The 20,545-nt window shown below is 36.9% G+C and overlaps 1 protein-coding gene across 4 annotated transcripts; it reads left to right on the forward strand.

Moving 5' to 3' along the window:
• Window positions 1–2,023: 2,023 nt before the first annotated feature.
• On the forward strand, window positions 2,024–20,480 carry cdc-25.2 (the record flags this gene model as incomplete). 4 transcript variants are annotated; one of them, NR_132503.1, is made up of 7 exons in its annotated part: window positions 2,024–2,059; window positions 12,639–12,743; window positions 17,719–17,831; window positions 17,922–18,013; window positions 18,286–18,814; window positions 18,869–19,126; window positions 19,490–19,882. NR_132503.1 is itself a non-coding variant. In NM_071045.6 (6 exons), the coding sequence occupies 6 exons, from the start codon at window positions 12,686–12,688 to the stop codon at window positions 19,880–19,882; spliced, it is 1,443 nt and encodes a 480-aa protein (NP_503446.1). The 4 variants fall into 4 exon arrangements, 3 of the variants coding, with proteins under 3 accessions (NP_503446.1, NP_001300079.1, NP_001300080.1); NM_071045.6 differs by lacking the exon at window positions 2,024–2,059 and having other exon boundaries at window positions 19,490–20,480; NM_001313150.4 differs by lacking the exons at window positions 2,024–2,059; window positions 12,639–12,743 and having other exon boundaries at window positions 17,727–17,831; window positions 19,490–20,468.
• Between the last annotated feature and the right edge of the window lie 65 nt (window positions 20,481–20,545).

Below are 20,545 nucleotides of genomic sequence, written 5' to 3' on the forward strand. Positions count from 1 at the left end.
GGGCCTCCGTCTTATGAAGATTTCCTCTAAAAAATTCCGGCAATTTGGTAACCGGCAAACAGCAAATCGGCAATTTTCCGAAAATCAAAAATTTCGGCGAATCGGCAAATTGCCGGACTGGAACATTTCCGGCAAATCGGTAAACCGTCGATTTGTCGACAAATAAATCTTCCGACCCTACTGATTCGAATTTCCATTTAAAAAATTAACGATATTTTGTTGGCCAAAATTTTCAATTTGAATTAGAATCAAAAACAAATCAACGGTATTTTCGGGTATTTTAGAAAAGATATTCTCTAAAAAATTGAACTTTAAAAAGTTTACAATTTTCTATGATTTTCAATTTTTTTTTCTGAAAATGTCCGAAAAATATAATCAATGAAATACAATTTATTCTACGACACACATAGCCCAGGGTTGCCACTAGGCATCGTTTAAGCTTCTTGCTACAAGGTAAGGCTTGCAAGATTGGACCCTCGAAATCAGGCTCATGTACCTATGTAGATAGGTATAGATTTTCATGCCTTCTAATTTCAAATTCCGTTCCTCTTCCTTGTGCCCGTTTCATTTCTTATTCCACCTTTTTTTCGTCTTCTGTGTGCACTTACCTTTCTTCTTTCCAAATTTAACAGCCCGCTATCAAATACCGTGTCGGCTAGGATGGTGTTCACAGCAATTAAGCCAATTTTATAGTGGGGGCACCCCCAGCACCGAAATTTCGCATCACTTTCCGAGCATTTGAATCGTGGCTCACGGCAGGGTGTTCCTAATTTTTGAACTGTCCTTTGATTGCTCTGTCCAAAATGAGTGGAAACCGATTTTTGAATTTTACCGCATTCACCTAGTTCCCTACCGCCCCACTAACCATTTTGTGCCTACTCACCCGTATGTGTGCTAGCGGTACTTGGTCGTGCAGCCCTGTTTGAAAATTTTTGAAGACATTATTTCCGGATCCGCTTGATTTTTTTTCGTTTCTATGAAACAATTTTAAGCCTTTCATACTTATTATCTGTGCTCTTTGTCCGTTCATCACTGTTATTTTAACAGAAAGTATTAACTGTTAAACTTTTGTTTTTGTTTTTTTTCTATAAAAATTAAAAATTTATCAGATGACCCTCTAGCGCCATTGAATTTTACTAAAAGTTGAAATAGTTTGCAGTTACAGTTTTAAGTTTTTAAACTTTATCATAAGTAAATTTTCAGCTAGTTTTTTTTTCAATTCCTGAATTTTTCTAATCATTTGAAGCTTCATACTTTAATCTTCAAATTAACTGTTTTTTTTAACGGAATTTTCAAAGAGACTGAATATTATAATAAAACCCTTTAAACAATTTTGGATTTTTCTTAATTTACTGTCAAAGTATTGGCAAATTTCCAGAATTTTGAAAAATATAATTTTTAGGGGCATGTTCCGACCCGTATAATGTTTTAATACGAATAATTAAAACAAAATTAACGTAAAAAATGTAGGACATTTTTGGTCGACTTCTAAAATTATGAGTGTCAAAAACTGAGTAATTGTCACTATTTGACAGTAAATAAAAAATTTCCGAAATTTTTTTGAAAAGTTTTGCTATGATATTTAATCATTTTGGCACCATAGGAGTAGTTTTTAATAATATCCCCACGGGCGCTACTCCACCTTTAAAACTTTGTGCAAATTTTCAGCTTGTTTTTTCTGAATTCCTGAATTTTTCCAAATATTTGAAACTTCATACTTTAAACGTCAAATTAACAGGTAGTTTTTTGAACAGAAATTTTTAAATTTTAACCAAATGCTGTAAAACGCAATTTTACTACAATATTCTCAGCTCTCTTTTTTTCTGTTTTGTTTTATTTTAAATATGTTTTTGGCGCACTACAAAAGGCTTTTTTAAGTTTTCTAGTCAACTTGCATTTTCAAATTTCAGATATATGAATGATCATTTGCTTCAAATTCATTTTTCTCGCTTTCTCTAAAATGACCTTTCCAACCTCTCACCTTTCCGCTAAATAACCTTTCTTTCAATTACAGACACCATCTGGAGACGCTCTTCACCCCCCGACTTCAAAATCTCAGGTCAATTTCAATTTATAACTAACTACCGTCTCATCCTAACTACCCATCCGCTTATCGTCATAGTTCATCTTTCATCTCAATCCATTTCATTTGAAACCCTCCCGTAGCGGTACTGCCTAGTACGACGAGCAATATGGAGAGAGCGGTTCGAAACCTTTGGGCGCCAATGTCCGCGCCACGGCCATTGCTTGATTGGCGCCGTTGCGTGGCCAAGGACGTGACACCCAAGAGAAATAGTGTATTAGTATGCCAATATGGTTAGAGTAGTGGGGGCTGCGTTCAAAATCTCTACTCGGGGAAAACTTTTGAAGTGAACGGTGACAGGTTTTCACAGCTGGGGGTCCGTGCACTTTTCAGAAACTAGGTTAAAAAATTAACTCTTTCAAATGGTGCTATGACATGCCGTTCACACGTGCCCTTCCGTTCCGTTCTCCTCATAAAAGCAACCAGCAAAAATAAAGGAAACTGGACGCCATAAGTTACCTAACACAACCTGTTTCCTTCACTTTAACATGCCATTATCCTATTACTTCTTGCTTACCTTGAAAGACATCCTATGTTAGATGAGTTTATCCGCTCATCTCAGTTCTTGGTTCAATTCTTGAATTTCAATTGAAATCATCATCATTAATTTTCTAGCAGACAAGTGAATATATGGGTCGACAATTCATTAGCTATCACTTTTCCAATTTATCACTAGGAAGTTTTCTGACTCCATCAACTTTTTGAGTGAGTGGTGGAGGAAGAACATTAATTTTAAAAGAAGATTCTAGTTTTAATTGCACGGGGCTTATTTTGGACTAGTAAGTATAAGTATATAGTAGATAGTAGTATATACATAGTTTATAGATAGTAAGTATATATGTAGATAGTACATAGTAAGTATATAGTATAATATAGTTTAGTAAGTATATAGAGCCCATGAAATGTTTGCCTAAAATTGACGTTATACGAGTCTGTCTTACAGAATTCTACGATATCCTTGCAATGTGCCTACGTGCCTGCAGCATGCCTGGTGTAATCGATTTTTTTTATTGCTTTATTAGACTCAAAATTGACTGAAAATTTCATAATGAAACTTCTTGAAAACTTCTCAAAAAAAAATTATGAAAAATGGCCTAAAACTAGTTAAGATTTGAAATTTGACCGGCTCGTCAATGTCGCAGGGGCTGGGAATTCTTTTTTTTTTGAAATCACCGTCACATTTTTAGTATACAATGTAATAATCTTGAGGTTTCAATTTCATTTAGGTGCTTTAAAGTCGATGGACGGCGAGGTTCGGTTTAAAAAATTTGAAAATCTCGCCGTCCACGACTAAAATACCTAAATGAAGTTAAAAACGCAAGATAATTACAATTTCACATTTTAACTAATTTTAGGTCAATTTTTGAGCCGTCATAACTTTTTTTTGAGAATTTTTCAAGAAGTTTCATTATGAAATTCGGCGTTTTCAAACAATTTGGAGTTTTATAAAAAAATTTAAATAATTCGACTACACCACCTTTACACTATGTCTTTTTTTTTTAGTATTAAGGTCAATTAATTTATTTTTAGATCAAAAAATTAAAAATTGACGTGCACGTATGTATATTTTGGCGATAGCAATAGTTTTTGATTTCCTTACAATTTTCGTTCCTTTTCAAATCAAACCACTTTTTCAAAACGGCCACGCCATTGAATTTATATCCCCCATGCACATAGACAAAACGGCCTTTCATTCCGCATGCCGATCCGCGCCATTTGTCCGTCCGGGAAAAAAAAGAACTGACACTTTTTGTGGATCCCCAAGGTGAACGGGCGGACGGCACTTTTGAATTGCGCCACTCCGACTTTTACCTATGGCGTTATTAGCGCACAGATGGTGGCATTTTTCGGGCAATGGTTTTGAATTCTTCTTGTTTTATTCTAATACTTCTTTAAGTGTTGGCGACCTTTCCATTTACCCCTTTTCAACTTAAGATAAATCCCGATGGCAGTTGCCGCAATTAATTTGGTGCCTGGTACGCGCTTCCGCGCAGCTTTCGCTACTTTTTTCTCGAGATGGCTTACAAATGTTTACAACACAATGACGACTCAGAAGCTCGTTTTTGCAACTTTTACTTTTTTTTCCTTCTGTAATATGACTTTTAAATATTGTAAAAATGATCTTCTCGTAGTTTCAAAAATTTTTGCATTGCTTTTTAAAAAATTGATGAGTGTGTTTTGAAAAATGTTTTGAAAGCTCAATTTTTTGAACTAGGAGTATGTTTACTTAATGGTGGAATAGCGTCAGTGGGGAAAGTGTTATAAACTACTTATATGGTGCCAAAATGACCAAATATCACAATAAAACTTTTCTAAATTTTTTTTTGAATTTTTATTAATTTGCAGTCATAAAGTGACAAGTACTCAGTTTTTGCCACTCATAATTTTAGAATTCAACCGAATAAAATTTTTCCCTACATTTTATACTTCAATTATATTTTTATTATTTGTATCAAAACATTGTAGGGCTCGAGACATGCAACCATGCTTTGGATTTCCTTAAAAGCTCATTTTTTCAGAATATTGGCAATTTTCCAAAACTTTGACCGTAAATTTTGAAAAATCTAATTTTTTTTTTGAAAAATTTCATTTTGACATTCGGTCATTTTGGCATCATAGAAAGAGTTTTCAACCCTATCCCCACTGGCGCTACTCCACTTTTAATGCTGTGCAAGAATTTTTTGTCTACTTCAATGCCTTTCCTTTTCCCCTCTAGCTCTACTTTTTCCCACTCAACCTGAAATTAAACTTTCCCTTAACCCACAATTCAAACTTTCATTAGAGTCTTTCCATTCCAAAACTAGATAGTTTGGCTAACGGGCCCCGCCTGTCTCCGCGCCGCTCCCCTTCTCAATCTTCCGTTTTCACCGCCAATTATCACGTCGTTTTACGACTATTCTGGAGAAAACGTCCCGGTTCATTTGAATTTCAAATCTGGGTTAGTGAATTCACACACGCACACGCAAACACACAAAAATTTCATTTTCTAGGGGAGCCTCTAACAGGAGCCCGAATCGGTAATAACGTGGCAACTGTTGATTGGGTGTCTGTCTCAGAGAACAAATAGTGTATGGTCATTAGAGCCTGGCGGCACAACGACTTTTATGGTCTATTAATAGTGTCAAATGTAAATAATGGAATATATGGAGGGCACTTGGAGCACTTGGAAAGAGCAGCTCACAACAGTAACCATCTGGAATATGTATGAAGACTTTGAATAGAGTGACATGGATCTGCAATAGGAGATGGATAGGATTAGTCTACGGATGTTTGCGTGTGTTTGCGTGTGTTGGGATTTTTTGATGATTAGGCAGATTCATTAATACCTACCTAGGGGCCTGCATACCGCCTACCTTTCTCATTTAGAAATTAATTCTGAAAATGGGATTTTTTGCGTTATAGCAAGAGGCATAGAAAATATTAAAGTTTGTCATAAAATTGAGAATTTTATCTTAGATCTAGAACCGAAGAACTTTAACTGATCACGTTAAAATTGAAAACCCCCGTTTATCAAAAAGCTCAATTTTCTCGAACTAAAACCTTCTACAATTTAAATTCGAATGAGTCAACTCGAATACAAAAAGAGCCCTTCCAATATCCGCCCGCTATTCTTCTGTGTGCTCAGTCAACAGACAACGCGAGAAGAGACACCCCCCACAGATTCAAATGGTCCTTTCCACTTGTGCGTCTCCTCTGATCCCACACTATTTTCTGATGTTCTCGATAATATGGGTCTAGGACTAGAGAGGGAGGTCATCTTTTTCTGCACAGACAGAGCGCACATTGATGAGCCATCTCCCTCCTCGGATATTTGAATTCTCGACGCAGAACGGGGGAAGAGATGGGACTGGAGATGTCAGAGAAAACAATTAGTAAAGATAGATTAATGTAGAATATGTAGAATTTTCTATTGGCACTTGACTTATTGCTCTAAAACATATAAGTTTTTTGAAAAAAAAAACAAAGTGTTGTATGCATGACGCCTATTTTATGCCTACTTTACCGTTTATAAATGATCACTTGACCCAACAAATACCTGACTTGTAGATCAAAAATGCAGAGCAGTTTTTATGAAATCACGTGGTGTCAGAGTGTGCCATCTCGGTTTGATCTACGTAGATCTACGAGAATGGCGGGAATTTTGACGCAGACTTCTCAACTGATTTTGCATGGTTAAGAACGTGCTAACGTCACATTTGTTGTGTAGAAAATTCCCGCATTTTGTGTAGATCAAACCGTAATCGGACAACCTGACACCACGTGTGAAATGCTCTTAGGCTTTATGAACAATACAAAAAATCTACAGTACCTATAAAACATTAGGCTACTGTAGAACTTGAGTTATTCTCACCCCATTTGCACAGACTCCCTGAAAAGGTATGTATCTTGTAATTGATGGATTAATATTGAACTCCACTAGATTCTTGCTCGTGGGATCCCCTAAATACTTCAAGATATCAATCTGTCCAAATAAGTTGTAATCATGATGTCCTACTAATGTTTACGGTTTCCCAGTCAATTACAATTACAGATTTACAACACTGTGCTGTAAACTTGCTCTAATCTGCATCTCAATCCGAAAACTTTCAAATCCTGGGAACCTGTCACCACCACTATATCCACAAAGACCACCCAGAGAGGGGAAGTGAACTAATCAAAAAGTAATGAACCGCTACTCGATTTGACCCCAATTTCGCGCCACACTGTGCCCTAGACACGAGCGAAAAAAAAAATGAAACAATTGAGGTGTTCGCTTTCGATTCGCCGCCCCTACCTATTTTCACTCATTTCTGTTTTTGTGAAGGACACCCGCCATAGTTGACGACTTGAACGACACCTTTCGCTTTGACTTACATTTGCATTTCATTAGACACCCCCAGACCTTTCACCGGAAACTGGTATTTTTTTGAGGAAAGGTGTTCAAATTGTTTCAGTTTGGTTGTTAACTAGCGGAACCTAGGGATTAAATTAATCTTATTTTTGTTAGGATTTCTTCATTTATGAGCTTCAACATGGGCCTAAACTATATTAAAAGTTTGAACAATACTTAAAATTTATGTCCAGAATTTTCACTTTTAGTTTTTCACAACGCCATATGAATTTAAAAGTTGATAATTTGTATTTATCTAGAATTGTTTAATTTTGAACATGTCTGAAAAAATTAAAGCACTGTTGAAGTTATATATATACAGTCAAAACGAACCTAACCTGTGTGTTTTCCAGCAAACTTTGCCTACTTCACCGGGACCTTACATTCGAGCACTTCTGGGTTTATGTTAGGAAACTGTAGGGGTACTGTAGTTTTGCATAGTATTTTATAAAATCAGTCTAAATTTTTAATGCATTTTTTTACTGCATAGATATAATTGGTATTTAGTTTTTTCAAGTTTACAAGCTTCTTCTAACGTTTAAAATTTTCTAGAAAAATTTTGTACATCTGCTCTTTTTCCATCCTCATCAATTTTCACCTCAACATGCAGCAAGTCTCACAGCATCCTCATCGCTCATACCTCTGCTCCAGCCAGACCCAAATTATCATTTACTCATTATACAATCTTATTCACCGCATAATTAGAGATCGCTAGACTTGTCAGACACCCAGACACATCTGTTCAACCCATATGAGTGCACATGCCTTCAGACATTCTGTTTGATCTGTGTCTAGCGCTCTCTCAAAGATCAACAGTCTCTCCGGCATTGGAAAGCAACAGCTGTATGTGGGATGAATGGCTATTGCGCGCGAAAATAGGTGTTTTTTGGCTTCCTGGGGTTGGATGTGGGTAAGCAAAGACAGATGGATGGGATAAACCAGGGGATCAGTATGAGGGAAGTTTGTTTTAAATTTGGGGTGCTTAATATTTTTAGATGATATTTTTTGTTTCGATGGAAGCAGAAACATTCCTATTCACTTACACATAATTCGAAATTGAGCTTGAACACGTGGCGTCAGGCTGCTCCATCTAAATGTGATCTACAAAAAATGCGGGCATATTTTACCCGGAAAAGTGTGAAGGCAGCGCACTCTTAACCATTTAAAATCAGTTGAAAAATCTGCGTCTAGAAGCGTCTAAATTACCACAATTCTAGTAGATCAAACCGAAATGGGACACTCTGACACCATGTGCTAGAATTGGCTTAAAAAAGTCTGATAGTCTAGGCGTCTGCAAATTTAAGATTCAAGTGCGTAGTTCGGCATTTTGTTTGCAAAAAAAGCTTCTTTTGATCTTTTACCAACAAAAAATGAAGAGTTCTGGAACCAAAACACCATAGTTTCATGCCCACCTCTTCTTCGGACCATTCTACCACACATGCGCGAATCTTTTGTCAATTGCGCAACACCTGTCGCGGATGCCCATGGACCTCCTGTGGGGGCGCCTGTCGGCTCATACGCAAAGAGCTCTGACCATCTCCTTCATCGCGCATTTACGACTGTCGTCGAGATTACAGTCAACTACACGACGGGAGGTGGTGAGAGATCTCATCTGGAATAAGGCGGTGATGGAGGGCGGAGCACACCTGGACGGATGTCCCTGGGGAACATTCTAGCACATGGACCAGTATGCTTGGGTCCCCAAGGTTGCGTAAGGTCGCTCGACATATCGATTTCTTGTTTTATGGTAGGTGTGACTTTTTTTGAGAATATGAGTTAACCATGAATATTTTATTTAAAGAACATAAATGCATTTTGATACTTTAAGTCTAATTTCCCAAAAAGTCTTTTTTTCCCTTTCTTCTCTCAATGCCGGTCTATTTTTTTCCTCTCTTTGTCGGACTCGTGAGGGTCCCGACTTTTTTTCATTGTTTTGATTAACTTTGATTAAACAATAAATTCACTTGTGGATCATCCTCAAGCCAATTTAAAAAAAAAAGTTACTTTTATATAAATAAGGTAGAAACAATAATTAATTTCAATTTGAGCTGCCTAAAAATAGTTTTACTAGACCCTTGTTTTAATTATGTTTTGTAGTGATAATATTTTGAATCTGAATTTTTCTTATTAACTTCAGTTTTGATGTGATGTGATAAGTTAATACCTGCCTGTCTAAACATCAGTCTACATATCTTTCCCGCATTTCTGAAAGAGCTGATGTATTTAAAACATTTTCGATTTTTAGTCATTTCCATAAATAAATGCATTGAAAACATTAAAATAATAAAATTAAATTTCGAATTAAGTTTTCGGTAGATCTAATAGTAAGGAGGAAAAATTATTATGTCCCAATTTAAACCTATTCTGCTCAAATTCTTATTTAATTTTTATTTAACTTTTTTTTCAAAAATTAGACGTTTCTCTTACATCTTCACTGTACCATATCATTTTAATCCGTAACTTTCCTACCTGTCAGTTTTTTTTTTAAATTAGACGGCTTATGACTCAGTTGTTGTTCCGTTTAACACAATAAAATTAACTTGCAATACTTCTTAATAAAGTTACAATGCATAATTGTGAATATCTTCCAGCCCACGTTCACAATGCTCAGTAACGGTTGTTATTATAGTCATTAAGTGTAATTTATGTAATCCTATGGGATTCTAGAACATGGCAGATTTACAGTATAATGTTTATTAACCAAACATGTGTTCAGATACATTACTGACAAGTAGGGATTAGAACTCATACTCATGGATGAAGACATCATAGGTCACTCGATATGCTTTTCCAGTTACGCAAGTCAGTTGCATCAGACACAAACTCACTTGCTAAGAGGTTTATGATCGTTTGCCAGCGCGGTCAAGACTGATGATCCGCTGAGTAGATAGTAATTTATTTGGTTGGTAACGAGAGTTGAGGAAATTTTGAATTTGCAAAGCCACTAACATTAAAACATCTGGTAGGTGTCATTTGGTCCCTTTTCTGCTAGTGTAATAACGTTTACAACTGGCTCTTCATTCACAAGTCGACGACTCCTATTTATCACCTATTCTCACTCCATAGCTTTTGAATAGGTTTCAATATTTGTAACTTTTCATATTTTCCAAAGACAAAAAATGTTTATTTGCCAAAGCCCTTGACTTTTCTCGTCTTGTAATACTTGCCGGTAGCTCCTTTTTATGTACACAGGTACGTCGAAAAAGACCATCCAATTAGGTATTAGATATCCTGCAGCACATACCCGAAAAGGCCTGTGGAACAGTAGGGCAGCAGGAACGGTATTTGAATGCCTTTTTCACGGTATGAATAAGGTGTATAGAAAAGGGGGTGGCTCTAATTATATGCGCGTATTATATTTGAATTCCGTAAGAAGACGAGAGGGTGGCAATAACCTTTTTGACGGGAGAAACAATAGGAGATATTTGAACGGGAGAGGTGGAAGATGCACACGGGTGGAAGCTAGGTGCAATAGTAAAGGGTGCCTTCGAGCCTGCCTACACATGCCTATTTTGTTTTTGGACTAAAAAATTAAATAATTAACTGTGGAAGTAAGTTGGAGTTTTTGAATTTTGTATTTTGTATTTTGTATTTCAAGAACAATGTGTTCTACTACAAAGCCGTATTTCATTCCAGGATTCAAAATGAAAATCCAGCCTAACAGCTTCCTCTACATCCCACCCATAACTCATAAGCACCTGCCACCCGTTGGCCCAAATTCCGGAGCACCCATCATCGCGCACATGTTTTGTAATGCTTGTGGTCCGTCTCTCTCTCTGCTTCCACACGGAATATTCAAATATCCTCCCCCTCCCTAGTCCCAATGGAGCTCCTTTACTGTGCTCCTCACTGCGCGCAGACTGGCTGTCAGCTGTCATCTGATGTCTGCGTCTCGCTGATCCTCACGCTATTTTGAGCTTCTTATGATATATTGCATAACTAAGAACGATGGCGGTAAGGAGACAGGAAATGAGGCATTTTGTATTCTTTTCGAGGAGGCTGGCTCTAATTTGAACATGCACAGACGAACGGAACATGCAGAACTGAACATAAGGAGGGTTGTGATCTTCAGCTAATATGTCTGATTTATGAGCTGACACTTCATTCTAGTTACTGATGAACCCGTAGAGACCCGCAAAAAAGGAAAGCTTATTGATTCAAAATTCAGCTTCCCATAATAAATTCCCATACAGCACGGTTCTTTTCAAAACCAGAACCATCTGCTGGTTTTGAACGGAACCGAAGCTGTCTTGGGCACCGCCAAGCACCCCGTCAGAAATGAGAAATTTCGGCGAGAGATTTGGAGAATTAGATAGGCACACACACTCGGGGAGGGGCGCCCACAGCTTTGACCTAGTGGCATTGAAAAATTGCCAGCGAGGGAAGAATCGGTGGCCGATTCGTCTTCTAGTTAGCCATGCCTTTTACCTACCATTTTATGATTTTATTCTATTCGGAACTTGGGGGCTAGGCACCTAAATCCGTTTGACAAGACAAGGGTCAAGTTTGCCGAACATTTCTCTTAGGGGTCCGCGCAATATTTGTTTGACTATAGGTATGCAAGTTTTTTTTCTGATTGCCCAATGTTTGTACAAGCTTTTTAGATAAAAACTGTCTCACTCCAGTTATATCACAAACTTTATTTTAATTTTCAATCTAACTTTTCAAAGTGACTAGAAAGGTCCTGATCCAGACAAGTGGTCCAGAGGTTTGATTATATTATATAAAACTCGAACCATTCGCATAGAGTGAGGTCAAAAATTGTTGCGCAAAAGTTGCGTCGTTATAAAATTGCGCCATCGCCCTCCAAACAGGCGGTCTTTTGAATATGAAGCTCGTCGAGAAACCCGAGTTGCGCTGGGCTGAATGTGCAGATACGCAACATAATCCTCGTGAGGAATCCAGCCGAGCTTTTGCATCATAAAGGAAAACAGCTGCTTTTGTATTCCATATTTCATGAGGGGGTCTTAGATGTTACGTGGAAGAGGAAGCATCTAATTAAAAAATTGAGTATTGTACATAATTATTTCTGGCACCTAGGCGATTTTGAACAAGTTAGAATTTGAAACTGTGAAAATTGGTGTCAAGTGAATGATAAAAATTTGATTGCAATTAAAAATTTGAAATTAAAAATTGAATTTTGGAGTGGTTTAAAAATTGCAGATTAATGCATTTTAATTATTTTTGATGAAGTTACTTTTGAAATGAAATGAAAGAGAAAATGAAATGAAAAAAAAGCTTTTCGCTTGTCCGCCGCTTTTTGTCAACCCGTACCGATTGTAAATCACTCATCATACAATTCCATCTCCAAAACTTAGTGATCCTTGACAAAACTGGTCCGAGTTCTCTCCTCCACCCTTCCATTTCTCGTTCTTTATTTGAAAACCCCCTCTCTATCTTGCACTCAGGTCCCTCTCAAATCCGCTCTCTTCTCTCTTCAATCTTCATGCTCTTTTTCCCCCGTTCTATAAGGGGTCATGATGGTGCAACCGGGTCGGACCACCTCCATCCGACCTCCCGCCTCCCACCACCCGACTCCCTCAAGCATTATTACCTCATACTCGGGGCGGCACAACCACCTTTTTCCCTGTTTTTTTTTGAAACCTTTTTCTGTGTTTTCAAATATTCTTTGAAATTTATAGATATTTTGATTTTAAAAATTTTTTAAAAATTTAATATTTTCAGAAAACTCCAAACACGTGGGCACAGTCATTTAATCTAGAGTATTTATTATGAATAGGCCTTCACAAATATCACAAGATGTAGCACAACCGCTTTCTAATCAGCATGGTGAGTTGAATTTTTATTTTCAATAAGGTGTATTCATTTTAGAATCGTAAAATTGACAGACTACATCTTGATTTTGTTTTCAATTTTATCTAGAACAAATACCAACTAGTATATATAGTTGTAGTTGAACATCTATTGACTTTTTTTTCAAAAATAGATCCAGTGAAGAGGGTGAACATAGAAACAAAGTCGTTTAGGGACCTATATTATTATTGCCAAAATGTTATAGATGGAGTATGGCCAGTGGGGAAAGTGCTAAAAACTACTACTATGGTGTCAAAATGACCGAATATCAGAATAAAACTTTTCAAAAAACTTTTTGAAATTTTTTATTTATTGTCAAAAATGACAATTACCCAGGTTTTTCCACTTATGAATAATAATGGAAATCGTCCAAAAAAAATTTTTTCCTACATTTTTATACTGTAATTTTGTTTTAATTAATTGTATTAAAACATTGTAGGGACTCATATTTTTCAATTTTTTTGGCATTTTGCCAAAACTTTGATCGTAAATTTCGAAAAATCTAAAAATTTTTAGAGTGTTTAATTATGATATTTGGTTGTTTTGGATCATTATAAGTGTATTTAGACAAAATTCTCACAGGCGCTACTCCACCTTTCATCTAGAAAAAAAAAGTTGATTAGCATAGTTGTAGTTGCAGTTGAACTGTTCTTTATTTATTTTTTTTTTTTTGAAAAATCGAACCTTTGAAATAAAAATCATGTGGGTGCAAATTGGAAAAAAACATAGCAAAAAATGTTATTTCGGGTTCTTTTCTCTCTAAATTTTTATTGCCAAAAAACTAATTCATATTTAAATTCAACGCAATTACAGTTTTTATTTCTGTACTTACTATCTGACACGAAAACTTTTGGAACAAATTATTGTACTCAAACAATATCTAATAACCCTAGACCATGTGTATGTCCTCTCTAGGAATTCAAATCATTATTAGCCTCGGTTCTCCTATGGAGGCTGATTGCGCATATTTCACGCAACATATCATTGCGTAGTGCCTGTGAGGGGGTCCTATTGTATTTCGCTATCTCGAGAGAGTACTCTCGTTTGCCCTCCTTATGCTTGGGCACTACTGAACATTTGGTGCCATAAGGGGTTTACTACTATACATACGGAAAAATTGACAAATTTCCTTTCAATTCAAACGATAGCCTAGCAGCAGCAGCAGCGGCTAGCTGCAAGACTCGGCAAATTTTACTAGTAGTAGTTCACGGCCTTGGATGCGGGTGTCAGATAAGCGGAAGTCGCTCACTCCCCTTTGCTGGTATCATCCATCAGGTAGCAGTATAAAGGAGGCTGTAAAACTAAACCCACCGAAAGAAGGTTTTGACCACTATAAAATAAATTGAGCGGGGTCAGGGTCTCTTAATTATATTTGAAAACGTTCGAATTTGATGAGATCTCATGAGAGGAGAGTTTTATTGAAAACGTTTGAAACAGATAAATGTGCAATGAATTTTTTAGAGTTAATAAAAATAGCTGAATTTGAGAAAAAAAAAATTAAATTTGAACTATTTTGAACAATACAAAAATAGTTGTTATTTATGGAAAAGCGCGCCCACAAAACAGCGGCAAACGCACAGAACTGCTTATTTCAACATTATAGTTCAACTTTTTTCATCCAAACTTGATATAGAAATGTAGAAAAAAAATTGATCTATCTGAAAATATTCCTTATGTCTGTTGAAAAACCTTAAAAATCTTCAAATAGTGCCTAAAAGTTCCTAAAACTTTAAACGGAATTTTTTGGCAAACCGCAACTTTTAGGCACTATTTGAGGCCTTTTTGAAGCTTTTCAACAGAAAAAAAATTATTTTTAAACGGAACAATCCTTCTTCTACATTTCTATATCAATTTTCAATAAAAAAAGTTGGATTATCTAAAAAAAAGTCGCAAAAAAGAGAAATTTGGATTTGAGTCTACTGAAACATTACACGAAAATTTCTAAATATATCGAATTTCAAGTACTCCAACCCAGCCAGCAATAAATTCCCTGAACTCTTTTTTTAATGATTTTCCAAATTCTTATGAGAAACTTACGACTTTATTGCTCGCCTCTTCGCAATTTTACAGTTTACGATTTTTATTCACACCACACCACACAAAACATTTGAAACTAGTACCACACCTCTCCTCCGGCACTAATCAAAATTTCCAATCTGACCTCTTTTTGAAAAGGGAGGCCCAAAGTTTGTTCAAGTAAGGTGAGAAAATGGTAATAGACGGGGGGGGGGCAAGCAGATAAGTATCGTTAGGCCTAAGTTGACAAATTGGCATGTCGAGCAACCTGGTACCAAGGTTTTCGATAGGATCTCCCTTTTCGGTGTTCCCTTTTTTACGAATTTTAGTGCCTTCAAATTTCAAATTTATGTTTTGTTTATTTTGTCCCCCACCTAACTTTGTTGCCCTTGATTCTCAAAGATAGCGGCTTCTGCATAATATAAACATATCTGTTCGATGTCTGACACCACCAATCGTACTTTTAATATAAACATTTTTGAATGTAGGTTAAAGTGATGACTGATCATGGAGGAAGAGAAAATCTTATATTACGCTAGACGGGGTCCGATTTCCTCGGGTCAACTTTCTTCGTTACTTTTTGACATTAGCTACTGTAGAATCTGTAGAGTCACACCTGTCCTCTCCTCTCGAGATTTTTTTTTATTTCAATTTCAATTTACAACAAAAACACAAAAAAGACCTCTAGAAAAAATGGCCTCCACCCGTGGCCAGGTGTCCTTCTCTCGGCCGTTTTTTTCTCGCTTCACCCCCTTATGAATACAAGATTCAAATTCCGTTAGACCCGTCGAGAGGGAGGAAACACACACTAATGTATAGGTATTGATGGTCCGAATTTCCTAGCGAGCCTGCCACCTGGCGCACTCTTTTCATAGTGAACACGACAGCCGGCTCTCGTTATGTCGGGTTACGTTTGAATGGGAACACGCGCATTAGGTACCATATATAGAGGCTTCATTGATTAGATTTGAAAAATACCAAAATTGTTTTTATTTATTTTTGGAACGAAAAAAAAAATAAAATTTTAAAAATGAAATGTTTTTTTCTAAAATTTAGCAAGGCAGATTTTATAATTTAATCCAGATTTTTTTTGATTTTTTTTGAGAAACAATTTTATAAAAACGCTTATGAGTTTTTTATAAATCAGCAAAAACTGAACATTTTTAAGTTTTTGATTTTTAGAAGCATATGGTTATGATAGTTTTTTTTTTAATTTCAGCAGTTTGAACTTATAAAATCAATTGATATAAATATTTCAAAAATTGAAACATTTTAAAAATTTTTAAAAATCGACTTCCAAGATCATGAACAGCAACTCATAAATACTGCCACTTAATAAAAAAAATTCGGTTATTTCAAAAGTTATTATACAATAATTTCAATTCCCCCCAAAAACCCCAAGGTCGAAACTCAATTTCCCACATTGCCCTACAGTAACTTATCGCTATCACATTAAAAATTTGAAAATCATATGGGAATATGGCTTTTTCCTCTAGTTTTACACAAAAAGCATCCGCGGGGTGGGTTACGACCGGACGAGTTACGCAACACTGACCGAGGAGGGTTACAAAAAAGTTTTCTTTATGCCAATCTACATATCTCTAGTTATCTTTTCCAATGTTTCTGTGAGATTGTCCAGTACACAGATTTTTTGATACTCTCATTGCGGTTTTTGGGCAATATTTGCTTTTTCCAGCTGTGTTAGATTCGGTGACAAACAATGGTTTTTGACACTGGGAAACACGGGCTCACACAAATCTGAGTTAGGAAAATGTTCTCATATAATTTCTAAAAATGCACTAGAAATTTTAAATAAAACATCATAAAGCCATTAGAAAGAGCAAGAAAATATTTTGGGATTTTTTTTCAAAATTTAATCATTCAAAACATATTTGAAAGTCTAGACACCGCTCATTTCTTGGTTTCTTTGCTTTTTTCGATTTGGTTTTATTTAATTAACGTAGAATTTTGTGCGTATGTTCTATCACTTCCAACATACTTCTGGGAACGCCTTTTTGAACATACTTTCCGGGAATTCCTTCATTTTTGAAAGATTGAAATCTAGTAATCCTTTGCCAGAACCTGACGTAGCACACTTGGATTTTCGTGCGGCGCTCATCATAAAAATCTTAATCTCTTTTCCCAAGGAGCACGTTTGAGTTCATGAGAGAAGAGCCATAAAATTGCACACAATTACTGCTCTTTTTGGATGAAACTGTAATTGTAGCTATTAGGAATATGTTATAGGATTTTGCAAGAGACATAAGAAGTGTGTGAATCGAAAGTTGTAGAATTATTATTTGCAATTTAATAACTGTTTGTATTTTGTGTTGAATTTACTACTGTAACAGTTCATACATTTTTTGTATTTTGCTTTCTTAAAAAAATGGAAAACTGGTAAAAAATTATTTTCTATACAATGTTTTTCAAAAAAAAAATCGAAAAAAAAACTGTAAAAGTAGAGCAAATAGCTAGCTTTTCCGGCATTATCCCCGAGGAGAAATTGATTTGACAAGAATTTGGACCTGGGAAAATTGATCGTAAATATGGTAAATTGAAAGGTCTTAATCCCTTCTCAAAATCAATTTTTTCAACAGCTATAAATTTTAAAACCAAGTTTAACGAACTGTTTTCACCAAAAATTTTTCCTAGAAGGTGTATTTATCTTTCTAATATCAGTCATTCTGCTATCAAATCACCGAAATTTCTGATTTCTGACATTTTCTGCCATTTCCCGTGTTTCGAGACAAAAAACGACCTGAGTAGACCCAAATCTCACCAAGATAGACGTGTCTATTTCTAAATTTTGACCCTCTCTCCCCAGGTGAAAAGTTTCTTTTGGGATGTATTGGGTGGGACCTGAACCGCCTATTCTCAGACCACCAGGCCATCCGTCGTTGCCATTCGTACTCCTTGTGCATTCCAACATTTGCAGAAACCGCGATGATGTCCTCCGACGAAGATTCCATGTCACGCGACTCGGGGATCTGCGAGTTGATGGACGAGAACACGCCGGTTTGCTTCTCCTCAATGTCTACAGAGTCGACGGTAAGTTTACTAGTATGATTTTAACACTCTCTTTATTTATTAAAAAAATAAATTTCAATGCAAATTTCATCAATAACTTCTAATTTCCAGACCGTCCAAGTCGAAGAGTGCATGGAAATCGATGAGGATGAAAATTTACAGCCAGGACCTGTGTCTCGCCGCCAGAAAAAAGTCACGTTCAGGTGAGAAGAGTGCACGATCAATATTTCGATCGATATTCCATTTATGGGAAGAGGAAAGAAGAAAAGAAGAGAAAAAAGTGTCTCACCCTTCAAACAAAAGTTTTGATCTACCCTCTCTGCCGCTCAAAAGTGAACATTGCATTTCACCGCGGGCAGACTACACTCATTTTTGAATACTTGCGGTGTGTTGGCCCACTCTCTCTTCATTCTTTTTGTCCATTTTCCCATTTTTTCCCCCATTTCGCTCCGTCAAAAAACCACCAAATTTTCAGACGAGAGAAGAGCTCCTGCCAGGTGCGTCTGTTCGACGAGTCGCCCACCTCGCACAAGATGTTCATGCGCCCGCAAGCCCCGCTGTCGGTTCGATCCGAAAACCAACAACTCCTACAGCAGCGGAAACGGAAGTTCGAGAAGAGCGAACAATCGTCAGATCATTTCCATTTAGAGCCGATGAGCGTCGAGGCGATGGACGACGACGAAATCGTGATGATGGACCAGAACACCACCAAGTGGGAGCCAGGCTTTCGAGCGCCGAACCATAAGAAGGGACGTCTCACCCGTTCAGCAACCGCCTTCCCGTCACTAGAGACATTTGAGGAGGAAGAGCACGAAGAGCAACATCATCTGAACGTGAAATACCACCTCAAAACTGTTGCAAAGGAATCCTCGAAAGGCTTCAGAAGAATCACCGCCGAAACATTGAGAGACATCTTTTTCCGACTCTCTGAAAAAGAATTTGATGACAAGTATATTCTCATTGATTGCCGCTACCCATATGAATATAATCGTGGTCACATCAAGGTAATTGAGCAATACATTTATATTTAAATTTTAATTCAAACTGTAAATTTTCAGAACGCCATCAACCACTTCGATCGGGTCACAGTGAGCAAGATCTTCTATGATGAGAATGGCCGAAAGCGGTGCAACAAGATTCCGATCTTCTATTGCGAATTCTCACAGGCTCGTGGTCCAAAAATGGCGTATGCTCTTCGGCAAGTAGATCGAGAGCTTAATGTGAACCACTACCCAAAATGTGATTATGAAGAGATGTATGTGCTCGATCTTGGATATCGAAATTTTTTCTTCGCTGCGAACGAAGCCAATATCACGGTGAGTATACGGCAAACGAACAAATAATTTCTGCAATTTCGGCAATTTTCAAACCTATTTTTGTTTGGAAAATAAAAAAGTTTTGAAAAAAAAAACATAATTTTTCAGTTTAGAATTTTGCTAATTTTTTCTTTATTAGGTTTTAGACATTAAGACTTAGGCCTAAGCTTAGGCTCAAGCTTAGGCTTAGTCTTAGCTTAAAAATTCGCCTAAAAATTCGCTTGAAAATCAGCTGGAAAATTGATCATTTTGCAATAAAAAATCTTTTTAAACTTTAAAACTAAAATAATCGACACAGATGCTTTCTGAAATAAAATGCAAAAAAACCTGAATTAAAGCTGTATTTTACAAGCCTATTTCCAGAATCTCTGCCAACCCCACGCATACTGTGAAATGCACGACAAGGAGCACACGATGGAGCTCAAGAAGTACAACTTCCACAACAAGGGTCAATCGGTACTGCGGACTGTGAGCATGAGCCGCTCCTTCAAGTCCTTGCCGACGGGTTCCGCGTTCAACTTCGTCGCCTCATCTGCTTCGTTCACCTCGGCACCGTCCACGTCGACAGAGAACATTGATACCAACGATGATTGCCAGAAAAGCCGGACGCCTGCCGTTCCGCGGATCGCTTCGAGGCGTAACTTGTTCAGTGATCCTTCACACTCTCCAACGAACTTTGCACAATTTCCTCTGACTTGTTCACGAGAAACGCCCTCTCCCCACAAACATCCCTTGACATGTCCTCGTTTTTCATAAAATTATTCCTCCTTGATTTCTCCAACAGAGTGTTCCATAGTTATGTTGAGCGGTTCTTAGATTCAATTATCGAATCGACATTTTTCTATTTGAACGTGCTCTGTGCTAGACAATGTAACTGGTCAACTTAACAATAGGACGGTCTGTATTTGCCATATTTCCGAACTTTCAAACTTTTATAAGTTGGCAAGTTTCTCTCTCATCACCCGCCAAATCTTTCTTTCGCGCTCTCTCTCTCTTTTCTGTTTCCGAATATTTTCTATGTCTCTCTTTATCAATCTTTGCCACACCAAAAATTGTATTTCTTGAATTATGGGTTCCTTCGGTTTCTCTGCCACTTTGTCCCGTGTGACTTCCCCTCAATGTCCCCTGGGTTTAGGATGGATGGGCTAGATCACACATATATGTATCTATAAGTTTCTAGATGTTGACGTACTTTCCCCCCTCTCTGTATCCAGTGCTCAGATCCTGAAGAACATAGACTGTAAGAAGACTAGATTTATTTTCAACTAATTTTGACTATCGTCCTATTTTTATATGTAACCACACAGTGTTATATAGGGATCATATTCCGACTAAATAAAATTTATTTTACTTTATCATATTTTCATGTTTTTCAATTTTCTGACCAGGTTGTTTTTGTAATGTGATTTGGCGAAAGAT

This window comes from Caenorhabditis elegans, chromosome V, assembly GCF_000002985.6.
Source record: "Caenorhabditis elegans chromosome V".
Taxonomy (NCBI): Eukaryota; Metazoa; Nematoda; class Chromadorea; order Rhabditida; family Rhabditidae; genus Caenorhabditis; species Caenorhabditis elegans.